Source organism: Doryrhamphus excisus, linkage group LG7, assembly GCF_037039965.1.
Source record: "Doryrhamphus excisus strain RoL-2023G ecotype Guam linkage group LG7, RoL_Dexc_Guam_v1.1, whole genome shotgun sequence".
In the NCBI taxonomy this organism is placed as follows: Eukaryota; Metazoa; Chordata; class Actinopteri; order Syngnathiformes; family Syngnathidae; genus Doryrhamphus; species Doryrhamphus excisus.
The window spans coordinates 4,986,119-5,006,752 of NC_136363.1; the positions used below are offsets into that span (position 1 = coordinate 4,986,119).

General features: G+C 37.2%; 3 protein-coding genes across 6 annotated transcripts in view; 1 reads left to right on the forward strand and 2 right to left on the reverse strand.

Annotated features, from left to right (window-relative positions):
- Positions 1-1,069: 1,069 nt before the first annotated feature.
- Positions 1,070-8,250, reverse strand: ppp1r36 (protein phosphatase 1 regulatory subunit 36). The gene is made up of 11 exons (XM_058047657.2): positions 8,186-8,250; positions 8,038-8,102; positions 7,867-7,950; positions 7,652-7,788; positions 7,421-7,490; positions 7,241-7,339; positions 5,845-5,994; positions 5,706-5,748; positions 3,263-3,453; positions 2,625-2,828; positions 1,070-1,522 (listed from the first exon to the last, which is right to left on the reverse strand). Exons 2-11 carry the CDS (start codon positions 8,100-8,102, stop codon positions 1,408-1,410), a joined length of 1,158 nt encoding a protein of 385 aa, XP_057903640.2. The 5' UTR covers positions 8,186-8,250; the 3' UTR covers positions 1,070-1,407.
- Positions 8,251-9,416: 1,166 nt separating this feature from the next.
- On the reverse strand, positions 9,417-12,901 carry LOC131101780 (putative thiopurine S-methyltransferase). Of its 2 annotated transcripts, none has more exons than XM_058047132.2 (9): positions 12,766-12,901; positions 12,487-12,631; positions 12,258-12,350; positions 12,053-12,185; positions 11,651-11,703; positions 11,489-11,563; positions 9,888-9,973; positions 9,743-9,787; positions 9,417-9,652 (listed from the first exon to the last, which is right to left on the reverse strand). In XM_058047132.2, the coding sequence occupies exons 2-9, from the start codon at positions 12,591-12,593 to the stop codon at positions 9,537-9,539; spliced, it is 708 nt and encodes a 235-aa protein (XP_057903115.2). In that variant the 5' UTR covers positions 12,594-12,631; positions 12,766-12,901; the 3' UTR covers positions 9,417-9,536. The 2 variants fall into 2 exon arrangements, with proteins under 2 accessions (XP_057903115.2, XP_057903114.2); XM_058047131.2 differs by having other exon boundaries at positions 9,418-9,655.
- A 583-nt stretch (positions 12,902-13,484) lies between these two features.
- Positions 13,485-20,634, forward strand: part of ext1c (exostoses (multiple) 1c) — a 72,237-nt gene continuing 65,087 nt past the window's right edge. The window contains exon 1 of one of the 3 annotated variants that reach the window (XM_078791931.1): positions 13,485-13,521. The gene's annotated coding sequence lies outside the window, so the exon portion shown is untranslated. Of the gene's footprint in view, positions 13,522-15,438; positions 15,624-20,634 lie in introns of those variants that run through there. The other 2 variants (XM_058046468.2, XM_058046467.2) reach the window with 2 other exon arrangements.

The following is a 20,634-nucleotide window of genomic DNA, read 5'->3' on the forward strand; positions in this document are numbered from 1 at the left end:
ATGAGTCTGCTTTGCATTGATCAATACACCATGTTGAATGGGATTTATTTCATAACATGATGTTTATTATAGTCGGAGTGATGCAGTGCAGATTCCACAGCACGGCAGACTAAAACCACTATAATAATTCAGGTAATAAAGCACCTATTTAACAGTGATCTTTAAGTAGTTATAATAATGGTAATGGTTTAATTTCATTTGAACATGCATCAGATTACAATTGAATGCATCACATAATTAGTTCACAGTTCCACATGTCCAAAAGGAGTAGGAAGAAGCAAAGCTTATTAAATCCTACCCCTCCATCTGGGACTATAATGGTAATATATGGTAATATAGTTTTTGTTGTTTTTTTTTTTTTTGTTTTTTTTTTATTTTTCAAATTTTTATTTTTTTTTTATTTTTTAATTTTATTTTAATTTTTATTTTTACTACTATTTTTATTTGTATTTATTTTTATTTGTATCTCCGGTTTCCTCCCACATTCCAAAAATGCTATGTTAATTGGTAATGGTAATGGTTTTATTTCATTTGAACATGCATCAGATTACAATTGAATGCATCACATAATCAATTCATAGTTCCACATGTCCAAAAGGAGTAGGAAGAAGCAAAGCTTAATAGCAAAGCTTAATAAACTTAATATGGTTTAAGGTTGGGTTTTTTTTTTTTTTGTCACATACCGAAGTACGAGACAAAAATAAAAAAAATTAAGTTAAAAAAACCTTAAACCATATTAGGAAAGCAGGAAGTGAACAAATGTAACAGTTACTGATTCTAAAAGTACCTGATGCAATAACCTGCGTAGAAAGCTTTCTAGACCTTCCAGATTCTGCACCTCTTTCTTTCTGCAGTGTTTCCATAACGTCTGGCATCTCACATGACAGGAAGGAAGTGAGAGAGCGTGGGGGAGTTTAGCGTGTAGTCGTGAAATTTTAACACATGCACACACACGTGCACATATTAAACAGCATGAAGGTTATTTAGAAGAGTCATTTCAATCAAGAACATGTATAAGTTTCAAATGTTGGGACCCAACCCCCTACCCCCCCCATCCCCCATCCTCAATGCAAAAGCTTCCCATGCTTTGTGTCCTTGTCTTCCTCAAAGGGCTTAACACTACTCCTGGTGTCCCAGATTATGCAGCCAATTAGGGCGAAGGCAAAGCCCCTTCTGCTACTGAGCATGGTCGGAGAGTGTGATTGGTGTGTGTGTGTGTGTGTGTGTGTGTGTTTGGCACCAGTACACTTCACTGTGACTGTCACAAACGCAGTGTGACGACTCTATAATTTGATTTTCAGAGTGGCTATTATAGAATGTGGATGAGGAACGGCTTCCTTGAACTCAACATCACTCATACATCAGATTTTAGTCCAGGTTCAAATCCAAATCCAGCTTTTTTTTTTTTTAGCATGTGCCATTCGCTGGTTTATCATCCAAATCCATGTTGTTTTCCTCATCTCCATTGCACAGCAGGGAAGTGGGGTTGTACTCATTCAGTGGCTTGCCCACAATCCCAAATCTGGGAGGGACGAAACAAAGAAAAAAGATGTTACTAAAATATTCATTTATTTTCTACCGCTTATCCTCATGAGGTTCGCACAAGGTGCTGGAGCCTATCCCAGCTGTCTTCGGGCGAAAGGCGGGGTACACCCTGGACTGGTGGCCAGCCAATCACAGGGCACATATAGACAAACAACCATTCACACTCACATTTATACCTATGGACAATTTGGAGTCGCTAATTAACCTAGCATGTTTTTGGAATGTGGGAGGAAACCGGAGTACCCGGGAGAAAACCCATGCATGCACGGGGAGAACATGCAAACTCCACACAGAGATGGCCGAGGGTGGGATTGAACCCTGGTCTCCTAGCTATGAGGTCTGCGCGCTAACCACTCGACCGCTGTGCAGCCACAAACCATCAACAATGTACCAAAAATGCAATATAACAATTTGAGATAGTACTCAATTGAGGAAAAATATTTTTTTAAATCAGCACTGCGCTGTTCACGTGATGTGTTCAAGCCCACTGATAACCTCCTACTGTAAATATCAAAAAATATATTTAGAAATATATCAATGTGTAATGTATTTACTATATTTGGAAAACACAGCAGAAAAAAATGTTTCTTCTCTCATTCAGTGTGGAAGTGGTGCAACATGAAACAGCCATTCACACTCACATTCATACCTATGGACAATTTGGAGTCGCTAATTAACCTAGCATGTTTTTGGAATGTGGGAGGAAACCGGAGTACCCGGAGAAAACCCACACATGCACGGGGAGAACACGCAAACTCCACACAGAGATGGCAGAGGGTGGAATTGAACCCTGGTCTGGTAGCTGTGAGGTCTGCGCGCTAACCACACGACCGGCCATGCCGCCCGGTTCTAATTTACTTATTGTAAACTTTAAAACGTGTTTCAAACAGAAGGACAAAGAAGCCAAAAACTTACCACTTCCACACTGAATGAGAGGAGAAACTAGTTTTTTTTCCCATCTGTCATCTGCGACAACATCCCTATGTAGTATGAACTTTTTCCAAGTTGGTGTTATGATGAATGACATTACATGCCAAATCATTTTGTTGCACCGTGCATGTGTGTGCGAGTGTACCCACCTGACACCGGCCAGCTGTTGGTGGACTTCCTCTTTCAGGACCTTGTTGTCAAAGTGTCGACGAGTCTGCACTGGGCTCAGCGCTGCAGCCCGTCTGCCGGAGAACAGATGGGGTGACTGTTCTTTTGGTGTGGGCAGCAGACACACCATCAGAGGGGAGCGCTGATTAAATATGTTGCTGAGGCCTGAGCGCCTCTGGAGCATGCTGGGTAAAAAGTTAGCAGGAGAAGAATAAATCCAATTAAAGCTCGACAAGGGGGAAAATAGCATGCAGTCAGTGTGTTTCTCTTTATTCGGCTTTTGCAAATATGTCATATTTTAAATGACATGCTCAAATATCTATCAAGGCTGTTGCTATGGCAACTTGCTCTCAATATTTTTACATCATCTTCTTACTGACAGCTGGAAGTGGTGTTCAAGTGAACCCCAAATCATGTTGCGTAAACCCGCAGAGATCACCTTAAGTCTTGTGTTTCATTGTTTACCGACAACTTATGAGCAGGACTCGAACGTTGCCTCCTGATGACTTACATTGATGTCTGTAGTGTGCCATGAAACAAGATGTGCTCGCACTAAGTGTCAATTTCCGTGAATTAGGATTCAATATTATTAAACTGAATATTTACATAACATAGAAACCTCTTAGAGCCTTCCACCATCGCCGAGCCATCCTCATCATTCGAAAATGAGCTAGTATCTTCTGCCTTTTTCCTGACAGCCATATTGAAGGCGTCAGAGTACAAAAGTCGCCCCACCTCATCTTGAATGCTGGTCATGTGCCTCCTGCCGAACGCCACCCAGGCCACACAGCAGAAAAAACTGTATAAGCACTGAAAGAGATAAAGAAAACAGCAGGTCCTCAGTGTAAGGGCAGCAATGTACATGAATATAATGTTAGCTCAGCTTCAAACTTTCAGGGATTATTGTAAGATTCCATAAGATTTTTCAGGGATTATTGTAAGATCCCTTAAGATTTTTCAGGGATTATTGTAAAATCCTTTAAGATTTTCAGGGATTATTGTAAGATCCCTTAAGATTTTTCAGGGATTATTGTAAAATCCTTTAAGATTTTCAGGGATTATTGTAAGATCCCTTAAGATTTTCAGGGATTATTGTAAAATCCCTTGAGATTTTCAGGGATTATTGTAAGATCCCTTAAGATTTTCAGGGATTATTGTAAGATTCCTTAAGATTTTGATATATTAGACCAGGGGTGTCCATACTTGTTTTAAGGGCCATATGCGGAAAAATGAAAGGATCCAAAGGCCACTTTCATATTTTGTAATAAATATGCCCAATAGATTCATGTGCTAAGTTATATACATTTTTATGATACAACTGAAAAAAATATTGTTAGTATAAAGTTTGTTTTTTTGTCCATATTTTATTTTATTTTATTTTATTTTATTTTATTTTATTTTATTTTATTTTATTTTATTTTATTTTATTTTATTTTATTTTATTTTATTTTATTTTATTTTATTTATTTCAACTTTCTTCTTAAATAATCTTGCTAAATTTCCTTTTTGGAATATCATGATTTTATTCTTATAATATTATAACATTTTCCACATCAAATCTTTCCAAATTAATATTACAAGTTGTTTAAAAAAATGAAAAAATATATATTCTTCAATATTTCAACCATGCTAGTAATAAGTGTCTCGTAAAATGGTGCCTTTTTTCTCTAAATATTCAGACTTAATACTTGCAAAATTGCAAAATAAATTTTCTTTGCAGAATATTATGATTTTATTATCATAATATTATAACCTTTTCCCTATCAAATATTTCAAAAATAATATTACAAGTTGTTGAAAAAAATTAAAATATATATTTCTTCAATATTTCAAGCATGCTAGTAAGTGTCTCGTAAAATTGTGCCTTTTTTCTCAAAATATTTGTACTTTATTCTTGCAAAATTACAGCTGTTTTTTTTCCACTTCTGCGATGATTTAAACGTTCTTCTTGCAAATTAGTTTTTTGTCATTATGACATAATACTTTGACTTTATTCTCGTTTTTCACAATCTAATTGTCACGCCACATCATGACACCACCTTACTGCTCCTGGGAGCCGCCCACCGGTTTCTCCTCAGTTGTCTTTTGCATCATACTCATGCTCTCTCTCTCTCTCTCTCTCTCTCTCTCTCTCTCCCCTCAGGCCCTGGTTCGCCCTGATGGGAGGAGCTACCCGGCCAGCCACGGGTGTTCTCAATCACCTCCTCTCCCATTTAGGCACACCTGTGGCATCAAGAGGGCATTGTAGTATTGTTTCTTTTGGATGCATGCTACATGTTAGACAGACCTGACCTTCTACCACCTTTTTCTGCTGTAGCGCTCTTTCCTCTCCTGCAGCTTGACGCCCTCCTACCAGCCAGGTAGCTGCTCCCTACCTTTATTTATTGGTAGCTATTTTTCACTTTTGTAGGACCTTGCTAGCCCTCCATGGGTACTTTTACAATCAGTAACTGTTACATTTGTTCACTTCCTGCTTTCCTAATATAGTTTAAGGTTTTTTTGTCACATACCAAAGTATGTAGTGATATGACCATCCAATGACATAATGGGTACCATAGTATCCATTCCATAGTTTGATTCCACATACTGAAATGCTATGGCTTTTTAACATAGTCCTAGCATATAAGTGTTTCAAATGTAGTTCTTCCCTGAGATCATATTTCTCCTTTCTTGTAGAGAAGTATTGAATGACATTTTTAGCTAATTGGTTATTTTTAGCCTTTTGCATTATTTTAGCTGTTTAAGATTAAGTATTTGTGATTTTAGAAATAAGGAGTTAGTATGTTCTCTGTAGGCGCCATTATGAATTATCCTTACTGACCTTTTTTGGAGTACATTTAGCAAAAAAAGGATAGTTTGTTTTTGTTTTAGTTTGTTTCTCATAATATTACAAAATATTTAAATTTTATAGGGCTGCACGGCGGACGAGTGGTTAGCATGCAGGCCTCACAGACAACGGACCCATGTTAAGTCAACATCTCCGACCAGCAACAAATTATTTAGCCAGCACTCTAAATTGTCTCTTTTAATCATTCATGGAGGTGTGTCATAATCAGACGTACCGCATGTAGAAGCCATTCATTTCTGTTCCCTGCGATCTGACCCCTGGAGAAATACACAAATACATATTATGGTGATATGACGTTCCTAATCAATAGAAATCAATTCTAGGAGAAAGGAATTAAAAGCAACATCTCTTACTTATTATATGCCGTGTGGGGATGCCGCATATGCTGAGCCATATCCATATCCATCATTAGACTGAAGTAATGGATAGCTAGGATCTTCTGGGCAATCTCCTTTTTAGCCATCGTCTTTGCCATCTTCTGATGATCAGTGTTGATCTCCAAACTAGCATTTATAGAGAAAAAGTGCAAAGACATAAACATGATGATAATATGCAGCGGTGTGCCTTCAGAATCAGAAGTTTCAGGTGTTTCAAACAGAGAGGGGGAGAAAGCCAAAAAAGCCAAAAACATACCACTTCCACACTGAATGAGAGAAGCATTTTTTTCCTGCTCATTCATTCATTCATTTTCTCCCGCTTATCCTCACGAGGGTCGCGAGGTATGCTGGAGCCTATCCCAGCCATCTTTAGGCAAGAGGCGGGGTACACCCTGGACTGGTGGCCAGCCAATCACAGGGCACATATAGACAAACAACCATTCACACTCACATTCATACCTATGGACAATTTGGAGTCGCCAATTAACCTAGCATGTTTTTGGAATGTGGGAGGAAACCGGAGTGGAATTGAACCCTGGTCTCCTAGATGTGAGGTCTGCGCGCTAACCACACGACCGCCGTGCCACCCCCTTTCCAATGTACTTATTCTAAACTTTAAAACGTGTTTGAAACGGAGTGGGGGAGAAGAAGAAAGAAGCCAAAGTCTTACCACTTCCACACTGAATGAGAGGATATTTTTTTTTCTTTGTCTTCTAAATGTAGTAAATATATTACATATTGATATATTTCTACATATATATTTTTTATATTTACAGTAGGTTATCAGTGGACTTGAACACCTCATCACATGGACAGCACAGTGCTGAATTCTTTTGCATTTTTTTTTCCTTAATTGAGTACAATCACAAATTGTTATATTGCATTTTTGGTACATTGTTGATGGTTTGTATGATTGTGTCGTGATAGTCGCGGTGTTAAGAGGTGCTTAAGTCCCCACTGAAGACCATGGTACCAGGACCCAGGTACTCGGGTGCAATATGTACATCACAGGTGTCAAATTCAAGGCCGAGGGGTCCAGATTTTACCCGCCACATTGTTTTTTGTGGCCCACAAAAATCTGGAAATAATATGCTGGGATGAAAATAACTCCACTGCATCTTTATTTAACTGTCATAACAAATGATCAGGCCTCAACCTGAGAGAATAAGTGCTTGGATTTTGCACCATCTTCTCAGATTAAAGCTGTTCTATTTCGTCATTGAGCATGAAGTGATGAGAGGCGAAACATCTTTTAAGACAACCTGAACAGTCCAGTTATATACAGTACACATTTCAGGCAAAACCGTGACTGTGAAGTGGCCCACAATGAAAATGAGTTTGATTCCCTTGATGTAGATGATTGTACACTTACCTCAATGAAGGCTGAGCTATTTTCTCCTGAGATTTGTGCTCAATGTAATAAGACATATAAAGAAGAAGGGCAGTCAAGACGTCATCCAGCTTGTTACTCCTGTATACGTTCGGGGAAATCACAGTATAAGTGATCTTTTCTTTACCTTAACGGTGAATAATCAGAGATGACATGTCTTACTTTAGTAAAGCCGTGAAGCGGAGCGGGATTGGCAGTGAATAATGTTCCTGCAGCAAAGCAACTGCTACTTCTAGGAACACAGACACACATCACTAGAAATGTATTCATTTATTTACATCCAGTATATTCAAACAACCATTAATTCCTATAGCTAATTCTCCAATTAACCTAATATGTCTGAGATTTTGACTTTATTTAATTTTTAGAACACATAAGCATATGAATACTCACGTTTAACATCTTCAATAGTGACGTAGTCACCTTGCTTCTGCAGCACAGAAGCTCTGTATGCATTCAAATGAGATGTACTTAGGCCCTTTCTTGAGCTCTGGCGCCCTCTATGGTTCAAAATGCAGATATCAGCCAACCTGGGAGGAACGTTGAACAAATGAATTGAACGCTACACAGTGTGATTAAAAGTATTATTTTAATATTTTATCTGTTACCATTCCGATCTTTGCTGAAGAGCCTTCATATAATCACGTGATTGTCCTTTTTTGTCCAAAACACTTCCGGTTTCTGCAGCAAAGCTATTAAAAGCACCGCCATCTTATCAATAACTGGAGTATGGTTTAATATAGCATAGTTAGCAAAGTTCAAGTCTTTTTTTTTTTTACCCTATAAACTCCAAACTATCGCTGTGGTTGTTCCACACCCAGCCGCTAGAGGAGGCTGTGGTCATCTGTTCATAAAAATCAAAGTGGTTTGTAAAAAGTCTTACATTTTAGCGTCATACTGTTCGGTTTTCTTAATATGACAACTTACCTTGCTTGTCTGGTTGGGATGTTTTGTATGTGCTGAGATGAATGTCGCCTCTGTTCTTTTGCCGTCAAGTCTTCAATGTCGCAAAGTGTAACTAGGCAACAGCCAATAGCAGTGAAGCATGGCTCATCGTTAAAGTTTTAACTCTTTCAGGGCAGATTTAGACAATTTTTGTCATGTATTATTCTGTGTGGACAGGTTGCCATTTACTGTCTGGTCAAAATATTGAGACAAAAAGTCATATTATAATTTTAAAAATTCACAATTTTATGAGAATTAACTTATATTAATATTATGAGGAAAAATAATGTATTTAATGTATTTATATTTGTATAATGTATTTTTAAAAAGTCATATTATGACAAAAAAGTCACAATTTTATGAGAATAAACTTATATTAATATTATGAGGACAAAATAATGTATTGTTTAAGTGTGTAATAATTATGGCAAACAAAGAAAACATATTTTAAATAAGATTTACAAATATTAATTCAAAAGAAAGTTGAAATATTTGAAAAACAAGCGTTTTCGTCACATATTCTGTGTGGACAGGGCACCATTTACTGTCTGGTCAAAATATGAATACAAAAAAGTCATATATTATAACAAAAAAAGTCATAATTTTATGAGAATAAACTTATATTAATATTATGAGGGAAAATAATGTATTGTTTCAGTGTGTAATAATTATGGCAAACAAACAAAACATATTTTAAATAAGTTGGTGGAAAATAGTTCTGTTAAGGCAATAACGCCAAGATTTACAAATATTAATTCAAAAGAAAGTTGAAATATTTGAAAAACAAGAGTTTTGTCACATATTCTGTGTGGACATGGCGCCATTTACTGTCTTGTCAAAATGTTAAGACAAAAAAAGTCATATTATAACAAAAAATGTCACAATTTTATGAAAATAAATTAATATTAATATTATGAAGAAAAAATAATGTATTGTTTAAGTGTGTAATAATTATGGCAAATAAAGAAAACATTTTAAATAGGTTGGGGGAAAATAGTTCTAATGTTGCAATAAAGTAAATAAAATGCAATAAAGCCAAGATTTACAAATATTATTTCTGAAGAAAGTTAAAATATTTGAAAAAGGAGAGTTTTTGTCACATATACTTTATACTTTACATATAGTCATTTTAGAATATTTGGTTGATGGAAGGCTAGTATCTGATCATACTGTGAGGTGTTTTCCAACATGATTGATGTGTGTGAAATGAGTATGCATACACACAGTATGGATGCAATCTAGTATATTTATTCAATATGACACTGAGGTTTATTTGTTGAATAGCTCTTCCAATCTAAAATACAATATATCCTGTCATCATTGATAGCTACTTTCAAATGATCTTTGGAGTGATGAGGTACAGTTGCTCGATCAGGTAGTCGATGCCCCAAGCACGGTGTCTGTCGGTGATGACATCCTCTGACAACAGCTGATCTATGTTGCACTTTTCTTCTGGGGACAGGAAATGAGCGGTGTCCATCAAAAATGACAATTTCAATAAAGACAGAAGGCAGCTGGGATATTTTTTTCAATACTCACCAAAAAGCGAATATACTTGCTCACCAGGCACAACAAATGGAGGACCTGAAGTCATTAGAAATAGAAAAACATTTTTGGTTTACCACTATTTTATGTTTCACTTTTCAAGATGAACTACTAGCTATATTCCTGAGTGTAAAGTTACCTTTATAAAGGTCGGGGTTGTACATCAATGTGGACAAAAGGTATCTGCAGTCGTTGGCCATCAGAGAAATTATGAGAGCCGAGTATCTGTAGATGAGTGCAGGTCAGATTTTGACTTTACATTAACAGTTTTTACACATTAGTAGTGCCAAAATGGGGGAAATATGATTTTACTAAAAGCACTTTACTAACACTAAATTCATCACGCAACAACTTAAAACTCAAAAAGGTATATCTGATAAATATACAAACAGGATCCAATATTATTTTGACATGAAAAGGTTTTCCATTAATGCATTGCATCTGAGTAACTCATTAATTAGGGCGCTGCAATGACATCAGCCTCCCCGAGTATTTGTAGATGAGTGCAGGTCAGATTATGACTTTACATTGTTAAAACAGTTTTTACACATTTCTAGTGCCAAAATGGGGGAAATATGATTTTACTAAGAACACTTTACTAACACTAAATTCATCACGCAACGACTTAAAACTCAAAAAGGTAAATCTGACAAATATACAAACAGGATCCAATATTATTTCGACATGAAAAAATTTTCCATTAATGCATTGCACCTGAGTAACGCATTAATTGGGGCGCTGCAATGACATCAGCCTCCCCGAGTATTTGTAGATGAGTGCAGGTCAGATTATGACTTTACATTGTTCAAACAGTTTTTACACATTTCTAGTGCCAAAATGGGGGAAATATGATTTTACTAAGAACACTTTACTAACACTAAATTCATCACGCAACAACTTAAAACTCAAAAAGGTGTATCTGATAAATATACAAACAGGATCCAATATTATTTTGACATGATAAAGTTTTCCATTAATGCATTGCATCTGAGTAACGCATTAATTGGGGCGCTGCAATGACATCAGCCTCCCCGAGTATTTGTAGATGAGTGCAGGTCAGATTATGACTTTACATTGTTAAAACAGTTTTTACACATTGGTAGTGCCAAAATGGGGGAAATATGATTTTACTAAGAACACTTTACTAACACTAAATTCATCACGCAACAACTTAAAACTCAAAAAGGTATATCTGATAAATATACAAACAGGATCCAACATTATTTCGACGTGAAAAAGTTTTCCATTAATACCTTGCACCTGAGTAACGCATTAATTAGGGCGCTGCAATGACATCAGTCTCCCCGAGTATCTGTAGATGAGTGCAGTTCAGATTATGACTTTACATTGTTAAAACAGTTTTTTACACATTGGTAGTGCCAAAAAGGTGGGAAATGTGATTTTACTAAGAACACTTTACTAACACTAAATTCATCACGCAACAACTTAAAACTCAAAAAGGTATATCTGACAAATATACAAACAGGATCCAATATTATTTTGACATGAAAAGGTTTTCCGGGGGGCTGCAATGACATCAGCCTCCCTCTCATCCCTTTTGACTATTAAGTTGCTGTGTGATGAGTTTAATGTTGCTTGTAAGGTAACACAGTGAGTTAGACTGTTGTATTCAGTAATGACCTCCTGCAATTTTCCACACGTATGACATGCAAATGTGTATATTACACACCGGTGTAATATGAACAAATTGTTTTTTTACATAAGAAACCTTAATCTTACTTTTCTCTGTCTCTTGGGTTGATGGCCACTAGTGAGCCCCTGTCCCAAATGGCTCCAAATTTTCCCTCAATAGAACTGTGAAATGTTGCAGAAAAATCAGTACCACTATTGTGTTTTTTTTTTATAATGTACATAGAAGGAAACTATGTACCATTTACTTACCTGGAGAAGTTGTACAAGTCACACTTATACAATGAGATGTTTTTCTCTAAACTCTGTGGAGAATAACGTGTGAATGAGTGACAACACAACCAGTACACATCAGTATATACTTCAAATACATTATAAGTACTGAATCGGGCTCAAAGCACATATTGATGCTGAACTTTAGATGTGTTGGACTCAATCAAGCTCAGATGCTAACGCTGTTTGTACAGTAACTAAGAGTCACTAACTTATTGGCTTTCTTCTTACATGACCTTTCACCCAAAGCTCCAAAGTCCAAAGTGCTTATTTCAGCCTAGCCAACAGTTACTCGCTGACTGTGTTTGAATATTACCATTTTCTATTAGTGAGAGAAAAGAACATGTGATTGGTTTCACTTCACTCACAACGTAAACAGACCTTGTAGACTTTTGCTCCAGGTATAGCTGGGACAGGCTCTTCACTGTAGGTCAAGTCGCTTTCCTTGAAGAACTGCTGAATGGCTTTTTCACATATCTCCACTCCAACCACTGAATGCCCCATATCTGCGACCCTGAAATACATACAGGAAAATCAATATAAATCATCCTGAGACAAAAATGTGTGTCGAATTGTGTTTACATACCACTTCATATCTACAGCTTTTCCACACAGTGGAAAGAAGAAGCGAACTCCGGTTCGTCCTGCCAGAACTTTGTCAATATTACTCTCCAGCATCCTGTAAAAAATATTTATTAGAGTATGATGGTACTAATAATTTACATTTCTTAATGTGTTGCCAGGGAATGATGCACAATGCATCAGTTACTTATGTAACCAGTAATTACACAAATGAAATATCTCCTGCATAATACTTGTGTATATGGGGCTGATGAAAGCCAATTTTCTCTTCCTGCCAGCGTTGCTCCCAATCTTCCAGCTCCACCACCCGGCCTGCCTGGGCTTCCAGCATGGTGCTCATGTTTGACTATAAGTGTTTCACGGAGGCTGTAGATAGTTCTTGAAACAGACATTGTCACAGAATTTAGCCTTGGAAAATGTACACAATAACACAATTACAGAAGAAGAACAATTTCCGGTCAGAATTCACATTTCACACATGTCTTTTCTCATATAAAAATACAAGCACTTACAGGTCCAGACCGTCAATCGAAGATATTTTAAGGGAAATCCAGGATTTCTGTCAAAAGGTAGTCAAATGTTATGATTGGCAACTAATAGAAATGACTCGGAATGATAACCTCAGAAAACTTAATGTTACGGTGTTGTCCCCTGCAACACCAAATTATAATACGCAGTGAGCTGAAGTTTGACTGTCAGGCAACCCAATGTCAGTTATGGGACAGGACAGCAAGTGCCTCACAAACTAAACTCTGGGATAATAAAAACAGATTTTACTTCTGGTATGGGCGGAGCCTGCTGCTAGATTCATTACAATGGGAAATATGAACTATACTGTGTTAACATGCAGTGCATCCGAAAAGTGTATTCTTTTCCACATTTTAACATTACCACCCTATTTAAAATTGATTCGTTTAAATAACAAACTAATTAAAATGTACCCAAAGAAAACATTACTCGCTCATTTTAAAGTGGGGTTGTGCTACCCATCATTCATTACTGCTTCCGGCTGTATTTTTTTTTACTCGGTTTAAAAAAAGGATATACTAAAATAACTTACGTAAACATGGTTAAAAAAAATACATATTTTGAAAAGGACTTTCAAAAGTACATACACACAAAAATGCGTTTTTGGTCCATATATTTACAGAATGTAAATATGATATGCATTGTGTAACCGAAAAGTTAAGTCATTGACAATAAACAGACGACCATCATGACACCGGAAATACAAGCCAATGAGGCGGAAGTGAAAATGAGACACACAGGTGAGTTGATGAGGTTGTGAAGTGAGACAAACCATGAAAAAGATAATGCTATGACCTAATTTTTTTTCGATATATATATATATATATACGTTTGTAACCTAACGCACACGAATGTAGCGTTTTAAATGATATTCAGAGAAACACACGTATCGCTTTTAGAGAAAGTATTCAACTGAACGGTAAGTACTACAGAGGTCTTAAAAAAATAATCGATGCTGCGTAGAATTTCATTTTCATTTAACCAAAATTGTCTTCGTATCGTTTAGTCAGTTCTATGTGGCTTTAGTTCAGACCAGAAGTTGAAGTTTTTTCTTACATTGTGCTTCTCACAATAGTTTGCTTGTCCATTCCTCCTGACTAAACTGATGTCAGGTGTGTAGGCCACAAATCTGACCACAAAATTGCTATTGGTTTGTCATTAAATATTTGTTGTCCTAAACCCACATTGTCCATTTGGATGACCCATTTGCGACTAAGCTTCAATTTTGTGTTTGATGGCTTTAGATGTTGCGTGCATATTTCCACATAATGTTTTATTTATGACTATCAAGTGCTCCAGTTCCTCCTGCAGTCAAACATCCCTAGAAAATGGCTGCCACCCCCATACTTCACAGTTGGGATGGTGTTCTCAGGTTTACAAGTGTTTTTCCAAATGTAAGAATAGTTTGGGCCAAAAAGCTCTACTTTAGTTTAGTTTCATGTGTATGTTTGCAAAGTGTAATCTTTTTTAAAAAAAATTTTAATATGTTGCAATTGGATTAATGGTGTCTTCTTGGTAAAGGGGCCCGTTTGACTGTGGACGGCGACACTATCGGACCAAAATATGTTCATCATTCACAAGCTGGACACAGATCAACACGGCACCTTGAGGCATCTGAAAATGGCACCCAAGGATGAACAAGTGGGGCTTGAATAGCCATGGAGTGGCTGATTTCTTCTCCTATATTGTTTAGAGACATTGTCCAAATATGTAAAGCATTGCCTTTCATTATTATGAACTCTGATCATGCCAGCATGTAGAAAATCTAAAAAGTTTTGGTGCAGTATGAACTTCTACAAACATATGAAGTATTATAATATATTTTCATAGTATCAGAGCCAGCACTAGCCAAAGTATAATCGTGTAAATTACCAAACAAATCAATTTTCTTGCAAATAAACACCAATGAATATGAAATACAAAATTGAGAATTTAAGGTATTGTAATAGATTACATTTGAAACTATTATGAGTATTATAGTGTTTCTTCTGCACCTTTCAGTCAACATAAGTCTACTCATTACTGTTATTATAGTTCATAATTCACGCTCTGTTAATGAACTCTTTCATTGTGTGGCCCATTGAGACTATTGTGGCAGCTGTCTCTAATCCCCACAGATTAGTCTCGTTTGCCCTGCATGCATAATCCAAAACAAGGCAACGTGAAAGCAATGGGGAGGGTGAAGAAAACACAACTCACAGAGTGGAAGTGGCGTTTTTCAGACGCAAGGGGGCACTAGACTCTTAAAGATGTGATTTTTTTAAAAATACTAATGAGAAGTGAATGAAAACAATAAAAAATAGCTTTTTTAATTGTCTTATTTAAATCATACTCAATTTACAAAATGAAATTTACACCAGCTAGTCTACATATTTTATACACTGAATACAGTATATTAAAAAAAAGTATCCACAACATGTTAAATTTTGCCGTTCACACAGTGTTGAGCAAAAATTAGCATTGTTGTATTTTATAAACAAATGTATAATATTTATTCATGCAGTTTATATCGCAGTTAAATGTTTCTGCTACAAATGTAATATCTGCGTAATTGGGTGCAAGCGATCCAGATGTGGGTCGCATCCAGATGTGCATGTGTGTGTGTTTCTTTACGGTTTCACCAAGACGTCGAGGAGTGTCTCAACCAATCACAGCCGCCCGGGGGGGCGGGACCTTGCACTGCTACTGTAGTGGATGTGGGAAAATGGATCATTTAAAGCGCATATCCATTCATATCCCGACGAGGGGGGGGACTGTGTTCGGACGCTGAATTTGTTTCCAAATGTCCGGACGTGGTGTGAAAAGGAAAATAAGCCACTAATACCAAGGGGTTCGCTAACTGGTAAGAGCGGCTGTTTGTGTGTCGTGTCTTAGTGTTGTGATCTCTGCTGTCTGTGTGATGCTGTTGTTTGCATAGTGTTGTTTTTTTTATTGTGCGTTACATCGGGTGTTGACAACGTACGTCTAATACGGCTTAGCTGTGATGGGAACCGTGGATTTATTTATTACTCAGCGCATTCTCCAGTTCCAGCAGCGCTATCACCTGTCAAAACAATTCTTAGCACCGTTTTTATTATAATGCGACAGACACAGGCAATGTCTACTTAAATCTGAACTGAAGTGCAACACATTGCTATTTTTGTTCATGTATGTAAGTGGTGGAGCAGCTGAGAGAAGAAGATGTGTGGTCCAATGTGCATGCCGGATGTGGGGTACTATATGTGGTACATGTAGCTTGTGTTTACACTTGACAATCCTATTTAACTCATATTAGTGGAGCTGCTAAGTCAGCAGAGAGAAGACAAGTTTTTTGTTTTTGTAGACAGGCAGTATCAAACTGGTTGTGTGCAGGTTAGTGCATCCACCTGCTACTGCCACCTGATCTCAGCTTTGTTGTGTCACATTGAGCTGTGTGTAGTTGCAGAATAAAACCGTATAGAGGTCCTGCATGGAGGTTATCTCCCCAAATATTAATATTAGATTGCAATCAATAAGGCACACCTACATAGGCTAGAGCAGGGTCGTCCGATGTGAAGCCCGGGGGCTATTTGCGGAGGACAGATGCCTACCGCACAGTCTAAGAATATAACTGTAGTTTAATAAGATAACAAAAAAAACAGCAGCAGTAAATATAGAAAACAAAGCAGTAATTTTATATAATAATTAGTAAAAATGAAATAAAAAGTAATTTTATAGAATAAAGTAAAACTATTAAGAGAAAAAAAGTACATTTCACAAGAATAGCATCATAATAGTATTTTATTTTATAGCATAAAGTTGAAATATTAACTAATTAATTGGGCGATTTAGACGATTTTTACAGATTTTTTAAAGCGCACAGGCTATTGTGTTCAATGGCTATATCAACATGAAAGATGAGAATAATTTTTCATTAAAAAAAATTAAAGTTTGTAACGTTTTCCAGCATTACAACATAGGTATGTTTCAGGAAAATATCAGTTCCCGACAAAAAAAAAGGAGAAAAACAGCTTTGTGTGGAAAGATACATTTCAAGCATAACTTTGACTTTCAAACAAATATATTGCTTTTTTGACAGCTCAAATATCTAAACAACTATACCAGCATAAACAATACTAAGACGGGTTGCGTTAAATTGCCTTATAATGAGTAGCCTTCTGCACGCTACACTCATCCATGCTCGTGCACGTCCTCCCTGCTATCGAGTGGGCTTTTACATGCAAAAAAATAATGCTCTTTTTATTATTAATACATTTTATACATAATAATTATTTATTATTATAATATTTTTTAATAAATTAATGCACCAGCTCTTATCAATTTTTTTTATGTCTCAAAACTGCTCGGAAAGTGGCTTCTTTTAGTCTGAAGTTGCATCATCATCTTTTTTTCCCTTTTGAAATCGGGCGTTCTGGTGTATAAATACGTCTTTTTTCACAAATTTTGCAACTTAAATGGAAAAATCCACTGTCATCTTCTGAGAATAAAGTCAAAATATTTACATAAAAAAGTTGTAACCTAACAAGAATATATATATATCTATGTATATATATGTATGTATATATATGTATGTATATTTGTAATTTAGTAGCATAGAGCATATAAGGAAAAAAAATCCTCAACACAATAAATATCCTAAAAATGTATTCAAAGGAAGAGCAGAAAATACCAGATTTTGTACTCGGCACTCAAACAAGAATGTCGTAATTATATTTCCCAATTAATTCCACCTCGCTTGTTGTGTTTTTTGATGAAAAAAGACAATCCGCCATAAATTGTCGTCATTATCTCAGATGCAGTGGAAAGGCTCTCAGGGGGAAAGTGGATCCTGACAGTCAAGCCTGGTGCAGATTTCCTCTGATTGATGAAATGTCTCTTTGGAAATGACAGCTCCTCATCTTAATGGGATTTTACATCCATATGATATTTTGTAACACATCTTCCCTGCTGAGAAGGAGGACCTCGTATCTTGTCAAAGTGGTCCCCAATTTAGACGACTATCACGATATAATCATGCATCCTGGAGTAGGTTTAAACCCTGGTGGCTCATACAGTACATTGTCTTGATTATTCCAATGGTTCCAATGTTGTTAATCACACAACCAGTCTGTGTTTTCTAGGCTTTTCTGTTTGGTGTATTGTCACAGTTATGATCTGTTTCTGTGTGATCAAACCTGCTCACATTGACAATTTAATTGAGGTGCAGCAGACCTCCTCAGGATTGTTTCTGCTCATCTTGTACATTCTGTTAATGAGCCCTCGTGGCGTCCGGAGTGCAGCATATTGTTTGAGATTCAATTAATCGAGCCCAGCTTGTAATTAGGATGAACATGGCTGGGAGGCTGACTGGTTGTGTTGCAGTTTTGACGGCGCAGTCACTGTTCAGAGGCCAGAAAACCTCCAGGGCAACAGGTGTACCGAATGATGGTGATACACCTTCAGAAATTGAACAGGAAAAAGTCTTTGTCGGAATTTTTGTGGTCAGTGGTCGCAGTTGTTGGGTGAGACGGGCCTCGCCTTTTCTTAATTGTCTGAAGGTCTACCGATTGTCCACTCTACCGATTTTGATTTTGACCAAATAAGACCAAATTGAAACCATGGATACTAGACACATGGGTGATGATCATTTGCTGATTTGGGCGATCACTTTACAAGTGGGTCCAAAACCAACCCACCAGTTTGATCGATCGACTTCGAATCTGGTGGAGAATGTCTGGAAAATCTGGCGTAGGCCATGTTTTGAAATGCACAGGAAGCTAGCTATTTGGGTTAGAACCGGTCGCAGACCATTGCTTGGATTCTGACCACTCTACCGATTTTGACCAAATAAGACCAAATTGAAACCATGGATACTAGACAGATGGGTGATGATCATTTGCTGATTTGGGCGATCACTTTACAAGTGGGTCCATGAGTCAAACATTAAAAATAAATGGGGAATGTTTCAAAGTTCTCAACCGATTTGAACCATACCATACAACAAAACGGTCATCGTTTGGGCATGTTTGTTTTTGCTAACAGTCTTAGAATGTGCTTTATGACAAAGACATAGCCTTTGATGATTCGCTCTCCGTTTATAATTGCCCGTTTGGGTAGTAAACTCACCAGAATGTCAGGATTTTAGTGGTCCGGAAACTGGAGCTTCAAAACAAACTTCAAGCCGTTTTGTGATTGAATACGGCCTATTATAATTATGGTAGTCAATTAATTAGCCTTTTAGTGTTGACGTGCAACTCTGCTAACAACAATCATACAGGGAATATTGTGTCAAGGTAATTTGGCACACACACTCTTGTGGTTCATATCTGAATTATACCTCTTATGACAATAATTAATGAAAAAAAGCCTCGAAAGAGATCTATCTATCCGTTCATTTTCTATGCCGCTTGTCCTCAATAGGGTCGCAGGGCTATGCTGGTGACTATCTCCATCTTGTACGGCCAAACAGTTCACCTCACAAACTATTATCATTCTGCGGAATTGAGTGCCCAAACAAAACAACCAATCTTCATGAAGAATGGATCGTGGTTCTTTTTGAGTTAGGACACTACAGACAGATTCCATTCAGGGAATCCTTTAATCATCTTTTATTTTGTGTGTGTCGGTGGTTTCTTTGATCATAACACACATACAAAATGACGAAGAACTTGAAATGTACAGTATGTAATGTTTACTTAGAAAACATATTTGGGCATCTCGGCAATTACTCGTCTCAGTCCAGTTACCCTCTGGTTCGCTGCCACACTGTCGCATGTCTGAGGCCTTTAATCGCAGCATTTAATTTTAGCTCAGCTCGGCTCGTTCAGCTCACCACAAGATTTGTTTTTTTTTTCCTCAGTACACCTCAATTCATTCAACTAATACGTCGGAAGCTCCCGGGCCAGTAAAAACACAATACCAGATGTGTGTTTAAATACTCACCTAAATGCCTGTTGCTATTTAACAAAGACATGAGCTATTTTTAGATGATTGTCGGCTTCCATCGCTCAGATAGACTATCAAACTTTTTGCACTTCCAGGGAAACCCTCAATGTAGAACTCATCACGGACTCATAGTTTTAATCGCTATACATGTCGCATGAATACAAGGAGCGATCCATTGCAATGTCCTTCAACATATGAAATATTCATACTGCGAATGACATGTCGGAATTGGTGTAACAAATGGTACAACTCCTATCATACGCTCACCTCACCTTGAACCCTCTTCTACCTTCACGCCTCGCCAATTTATTGAGCCTTGTGGCTTTTTCCTCCAGTGCTTGTCACCTCCATAATGGTTCATGATTGATCCATGACACCATGGACCTCTGCCATGTACTTGTGGGCATCCATAAGTGTGAAGTCATCTTGCTGATTTACAGCTGCAAGTGAACGGTCAGGGTCAGGTATTTTGTCTTTGTCGCTACTGCATTTTTGTTTGTTTATTTTGTTTTAATGTCATCTCAAAATGACACTGTTCTTGTAAACAGAATCAGGTTATTGCTTAATTTTATTAGTAGGTGGCAGAGGGACATAATGCATTAAAAATGTACTTTACCGGATGAAATTGTCCAGATCACTCACGGTACTTCTCCACAAATACACATAAAGTTGATTGAAGTACTTTATAAAAGAAACATAATAGTAATTCACAGGCGTTGTCGGCCAAAGCTGCTTCATTCATATTAACCAATTTATCCACATCGCCTTCGCCTTGGCGGGAGTACGGAGGAATGTGAATGAGAGGTAGAGGACGCAGGCAGGTGAGGTCTGAAAGCTGCCTTTGTGTGGCTACTGGCAGGAGGAACACTACCCTCTCCTGTGAGATCCCTAAAATCCCCCCCCCCCCCTGAACACATACACAAATATGTACTGTACATGCATAGTAAAGA

Coding starts and splice junctions, on each gene's coding strand:
- ppp1r36 (XM_058047657.2), bottom strand. CDS start 8,102: ATGACCACAGCCTCCTCTAGCGGCTGGGTGTGGAACAACCACAGCGAT. Junction 5,995..7,240: donor ATAGCTCAGCCTTCATTGAG/GTAAGTGTACAA, acceptor TATAAATGCTAG/TTTGGAGATCAACACTGATC. Junction 2,829..3,262: donor ATGGTGGAAGGCTCTAAGAG/GTTTCTATGTTA, acceptor CTTTTTACCCAG/CATGCTCCAGAGGCGCTCAG.
- LOC131101780 (XM_058047131.2), bottom strand. CDS start 12,593: ATGAGCACCATGCTGGAAGCCCAGGCAGGCCGGGTGGTGGAGCTGGAA. Junction 11,704..12,052: donor CTGGAGCAAAAGTCTACAAG/GTCTGTTTACGT, acceptor TATTCTCCACAG/AGTTTAGAGAAAAACATCTC. Junction 11,564..11,650: donor GACTTGTACAACTTCTCCAG/GTAAGTAAATGG, acceptor AACATTTCACAG/TTCTATTGAGGGAAAATTTG.